This window comes from Elephas maximus, chromosome 10, assembly GCF_024166365.1.
Source record: "Elephas maximus indicus isolate mEleMax1 chromosome 10, mEleMax1 primary haplotype, whole genome shotgun sequence".
Lineage (NCBI taxonomy): Eukaryota > Metazoa > Chordata > Mammalia > Proboscidea > Elephantidae > Elephas > Elephas maximus.
Genome location: NC_064828.1, coordinates 33,120,260 through 33,126,308, shown reverse-complemented (window position 1 = coordinate 33,126,308; position 6,049 = coordinate 33,120,260). Strand labels below are relative to the sequence as shown.

General features: G+C 40.6%; 1 gene segment (V, D, J or C); it reads right to left on the bottom strand.

Annotated features, from left to right (window-relative positions):
• Positions 1-4,746: 4,746 nt before the first annotated feature.
• LOC126084633 (T cell receptor delta variable 1-like) lies at positions 4,747-5,588 on the bottom strand. The segment is given in 2 exon segments: positions 4,747-5,227; positions 5,449-5,588. Coding segments are annotated over 2 exon segments (468 nt in total).
• Positions 5,589-6,049: the final 461 nt, after the last annotated feature.

Here is a 6,049-nt window from a genome sequence, read left to right as displayed (position 1 = left end):
CATTTCCATGTTTTGGATTCTGTTAAGACTTCCTTTGTGGCCTAATATGTGTTCTATTCTGGAGAGTGTTCCATGTGCGTTGGAGGAGAAAGTAGACTTGGCTGCTGTTGGGTGGAGAGTTCTGTATATGTCTGTGAGGTCAAGTTGGTTGATTGTGACATTCAGATCTTCTGTGTCTTTTTTGAGCTTCTTTCTAGATGTTCTCCCCTTCACTGAAAGTGGTGTGTAGAAGTCTCCTACAGTAGTGAAGCTGTCTATTTCTCTTTTCAGTGCTGTTCGGGTTTGTTTCATGTATTTTGGAGGCCTGTTGTTGGGTGTGTAAATATTTATTATGGTTATGTCCTCCTGGTGTCTTGACCCTTTAATCATTATACAGTGTCCTTCTTTACCCTTGCGGTGGATTTTGCTTTAAAGACTATTTTGTCAGAGATTAATATTGCCACTCCTGTTCTTTCTTGATTGTTTTTTGCTTTATATGTTTTTTCTATCCCCTTTGAGTTTGTTTGTGTCTTTAAGTCTGAGGTGTGTCTCTCATAGGCAGCATATAGACAGAACATGATTTTTATTCATTCTGCCACTCACTGTCTCTATTGGTGCATTTAGTCCATTTACATTCAGTGTAATTATTGATAGGTGTGAGTTTTGTGCTATCATTTTTATGTATTTTTTATTTTTTTGGTGTTGACAGTTTCTTTGTTCACTTAATTTTCTGTGCTGAGTTGGTTGTTTTTCTTTATGTATTTTCTTTTCAGCTTTTTCATTGTTGATTTTGTATTTACTGAATCTTTATGTTTTTCTTCTTTTTTGTTTTGCTGTGTAAATTTGTTAGTTTCCTTTGTGGTTATATCAAAATTTACCTCTATTTTTCTAAGTTTAAATCAATCTTTTATTTCTAGATATCGCCTTCATTTCCTCTTCATATGAAAGTTCTATGATTACACTATTTAGTCCCTCTTTTTTGTTTTAATGTTGTCATATTTTACATATTGACACCTCTGTTTTCCTATTTTCAGTGTTTTAGCTTTGACTTATTTTTGTGACTTTCCTGTCTGGGTTGATATCTGGTGATTCTGTTGTGTATTCTAGTACTGGGTTGTTATCTGATATTATTGGTTCTGTAGCCTGAGGACTCCCTTTAGCAGTTCTTATAATTTCGATTTGGTTTTTACAAATTCCCTTAATTTCTGTTTATCTGGAAATGCCCCAATTTCACCTTCATATTTGAGAGACAGTTTTCCTGGATATATAATTCTTGTCTGGCAATTTTTTTCCTTCAAGGCCTTATATATGTCATCCCACTGCTTCAATTCTGCTCCTGTGACTTTCTATTGAGTTGTCTAATTCTGAAATTTTATTGTTAATCTTTTGGATTTCTATTTGTTGTCTCTCTATGGAGTCTAGCAGCCTGTTAAATTTGTCATTTTGCTCTTGTATATCTCTCCTAAATGCCTCTACTGCTTTGTCTATGTGTTCTTTGGCTTGGTCTGAATTTGCCTGATCTCTTGAAGAGCTCTGCGTATTAATCTATGAATTTTACCTTCGGTAATTCCAAGACCTTCTTTTCCTCCAGGAAGTTTCCTGGTTCTTTTTTTTTTTTGGTCACTTGCTGGAGCCATTACAGTCTGCCTTTTTATGTGATTTGATATTGACTGTTGTCTCCAAGCCATCAATAAGTTATTATATTAATTTATTGTATGGTTGCTTACTGTGTCTTAGCTTTTTTTTTGTTTTCATATACACACATAGTGTGGGCATATTAGCTACTTTGGTTATTGGTATCTTTGAAGTTCTCACATCGTGTTACCTGGTGGCTAGAGCTGCTACTAGGTATGTGAGCCCGGGAGTCCATTTACTTTTCTAGTGTGGATTTAGCACAGGTGTCCTAGTCATCAGTCATTGAGTGTGTGGTGCAGGTTCTCATCTACAGTCCTAGACAGGCAGAGCTACATAGGAGTGACTGGAGCAGGCACAGTTCCCTGGCTACAGTAGGGAGTTATACGCTGAGCAAGGTAGGGGACTGATAGCTGTCTGAGTGCCTAGGTGGAAGGTGTGTCCCTCTCCCCTACAGCAGGTAAGTGGGTGAGTTTTGCAGTCAGACTTTGGGCACCCAATGCTGTTGGCTGTAAGGACTGGGAGGCACCACCTATTCTCAGATCCCTGTTGTGGGTGGCTAGGTGGAATGGGTGAAGCTACCAGCCCTCAAGCCCCTGAAGTGAGTGGGTAAGGACCCTGCTTAATGCGTAGGGTGGTGTCAAATGTTACAAATCTGCCATTCCCTCTTAGCTGTTGCAGTTGGAAATAGGCTTCAGGTATATATTTTATATATACCCTGTTGTTGTACAATGCTAATGAGGGCCTATGCTATTGAATGGGTCCACACAGGCCTAGGCATAGGTGAAAAGTATTTGAAGTCCATGGACCCCTTCTGCCTGTGCCTAGGCAAAGGGGCAGTGCCTGCCTTGAGTTCTGGCTTGGGGGCATGATGATTTTTTTAAAGCTGCAAGACTGGTTTGGGCACAGTTAGACCTGAGCAACCAGCTTAGGGGAGCTGGAGGTTTCTTGTTTCTTTGTTTGTTTTTTCCCTCTGCAAAGCCAGGAGACTGACTTGGGCGCATCCCATTTCTGGCCTCGGGGGAGCGGCAACTGCTGAACACTGCCAGACCGGCGCCAGAGCAGAGTGGGGAGAAGGCAGGTGAGGGGAAGGGAGGCACTTCGCCATTTCGGAACTCCCAGAGGGGGAGGATTATTTTGATCCTACATGGTAGTTTAGATGCTTGCACTTAAGTTTCGCAGATCCAGTGCTGAGTCCTCCTGGCTCTGGAGGCTTGTGCAGACTCTCCACCATGGCAAAATGTGTCCTGAACACTACTCCTTGCCTCAGCCAATCCAGCCTGCAGGGTGTGGGCTAGCTCAGAATCTGGCACTTCTTTACTTCTTCTGAACTGTCTCTCCTTTCCTCTGCTGCTCAGTTGAACTTCTCAACTTTATCATGTTCAAGGCCCCTAGATTGTCATATGTAATTGATTCACTTGTTTTTTGGGGGGAGTCTTTGTTGTAAGGCGAACCATAGGAAGCTTCTGACTATTTCTCCATCTTGGTCCCGACTTCTGACTTCCATTATTTCTGGTGAGAACTCAGGCATCATTCTAAATGTTGTTTCCCAGAATACAACGTACCATCTTTCTCTGGCTGTGGCCAAGAATTTTTCTCACTTGAATATACAATCTGAATATGGATTTTCTATCCATACCTGCAATTCTTCTGCCCAAACCACATTTGGTGAACTTACAAAATTCCTATTCAGCTTCATGATAATCCATAGGATTGATCTTGATCAAGGAGCTTATTTTATAGCAAATCAAGTGTAGCAGTGAGTAGAGGTGATTTCTGAGAGCAAAGGGATTAGAGACTGGGTAATGGAAGAGGTGGTTATAAAAACCAACTGCAAACACATGACGATGTGCAGAAACGAGGACTATAATAGTCATGAACATTTCACCTTCATTTGATATTAGCATATTTGTGTACATATTAGCCATTTTTTACTCCCTCTCCCATCTGCCTACCTGTAGTAATATAAAATGGGCTAATAAATACTAAACTTATATCTCAGCAGTTAAGCTACAGTAGATTAAAGGGGAAGTATGACTGCACTAGGGGAGGAAAGAACATCAGCCAAAGATGGATAAACAGATTTTTTAAACTCTTTGGGGGAGTTAGCATGTTTTTGATTGAATAAATAATAGTTGTTTCATGTTAGGGGGAAGCCTGATTTTTATTGTCTTTATTTGGAAGTTAAGTGTTGTCAAAAGAGATGCATATGATAAAAGAAATTCCATGGTGACATGAAATGTACTGTGGTAGCTTTGTGCTGTGTCCACTTAATTAAGCTTCAAATATATTTCCAAGAATTTGCTTTCCTATGTAGTCTGGATTAGGGTTGACCACAAGAGAAATCTGTGCAAGATTTGGAAGGTAGGAGTGAGGTGGCAGTCATACATCTTATGCCCTATAGATTGGTGCAGGGCTCAGGGCACTGTGGCAGCTCACATATGTGGTCACTCATCTCTGCCAGCTCGTCTTGATGGTGACTCACAACTTGACCAGCTCCCACTAGATCTCCTCCTTCAGCTTCTCTTTGTCCTGGGCCAAGTGTATGGCATGACGGCAAATGTGACTAGCTTCTCCCAAACATCACCAGCCACTAGGAGACTAAAGGAAGTGAGAGACAGACAAGTTTCGGTTTGATCTTCTGGGTTCCAACTGTTTTCACGGGTTACAATTTGTCCTTACAAGTTACAGTTTGTTCGCATCCAGCTTTCCTTCTCAAGTGTTGGTCTAGCTGACTTATAGTAACTTCAGGCTTAATACCAGATGCAAAGAAAACAGCTTTGCATAGACTTCTCCGCCATTTTCAGCTATTGCATCAGGTGTAATCCTTAGAATTAACCTCTTATTCTATATCACTAATGGTACCTGTACTTCTCTGGTTGCACCCCAACTGACAAAAACCCTAAGGAAAGGGCTAAGGAAGTGATCATCATGGCTACTCCAGGTAGAAAAGACCCAGTTTTGTACTGTGAACATCTTTAAGTGAAACTGCCACTTTAATTAAGTTATTATAGGGCCAGTTTCTTTTTTTTCAAGATTAGACAACTTGAGACATGTTCTGTCTGACCTATTTTTAATCAAAAATTCAAGATCGAGAATGTATGTGAAGAATGTTACTCTGGACACCTGTTTCCAAGTGAGCTTTTATTTAGAATGAAATCCTCTGATCCGGACCACATATGAAGCCACCACAGTCACTACCATTTCTTGTCTGGGATCTGCAGGTGTGCATTTCCGCCCCGACCCTGTAGCAGGGAGAGCTCTGTTATTGAGCCCTGGGGTTTTTGTTCAGCTTTCACTATCACTTCAAACACTGTGAGTTCCCAGAGAGCACAGAAGTACTTTGCTGAATCTTCCAGCTGTAAGGTTGAAATGGTGAGGCTGATAGATTTATCTTTTTTTTGGAAGTCTAGAGAATAGCGACCATCCTTTGAGCTTGGCATAAAAGAACCCTGACGAATAACAAAAATGATCTCACCACTGGGAAGTTGCTTGTACCAGAAAATAAAGTAATCTGCCTCACTTGTTTCATAGAGACAGTTCAGAGTGACGGCCAGCCCCTCCTGCATGGATATAGCTGGCTGCACTTGAGTAACTTTCTGGGCCACAATGGATCCTGTGGGAAAAATCAGAGGACAGAATTGATCCTGTGGTGTAGTGAAAAAAATATTGTAACAATTAGACTAATTGAGGACCCAAACAGAAATCAAATTGACATTTTAGTATACTTGCTTTTCTCCAATTCCCTTTTTCTCCTCAAATCCATGTGAAGTGCCATAGGCTGTGTGCAATCCTTTCATACTTAACTTTCTTCCCCACTTTTGGAACCTTCCTTACCAGAGTAGATGAAGGCCAGGAGCACCCACAGTGGTCTGGAGAGTGGCATGTGGCATGTATTCCTCTACACAAATGTGTTTTGTTCCACTTGGAGCTCAGAGTTCAGTATCTCAAATGCTGCGCAGTGTATATAGGTAGTTCCTGGATTCCGATGCTACTCGCCCAAACAGGAAGCACGGTTTCTTACGTGCACAGACCACGTGGCCTATGCACAGATGAGAAGAAAATCTGGCTCAGCCCCAACGTTCGCTTTGCCTTCTTGTCTTTCCTTGGTAATTAAATTAGGCAATACCTGATAAGGGACATGAAGAAAACAAGTAATATTTAATATTTAGGGTTGGAGCTGAGGAAAACTGAAGATTGAACCAACTGTTTACAAGGATTATTCAGTGGAACGATTTTTTTTTTTTTTTTTTTGGTGTTTTTATATCAGGTTTTTAAAAAATTTTTTTTCTGGTTTAAGTGAAAATTTACAAATCAAGTCAGTCTCTCACACAAAAACTTATCAGTAGAACGATTTGGGGAACTCATTCAAAACACAGAATTTAATATGGGCCATGGACCCTCCTTGTAATCTACTTACTATTCATTAGTTTTGCAT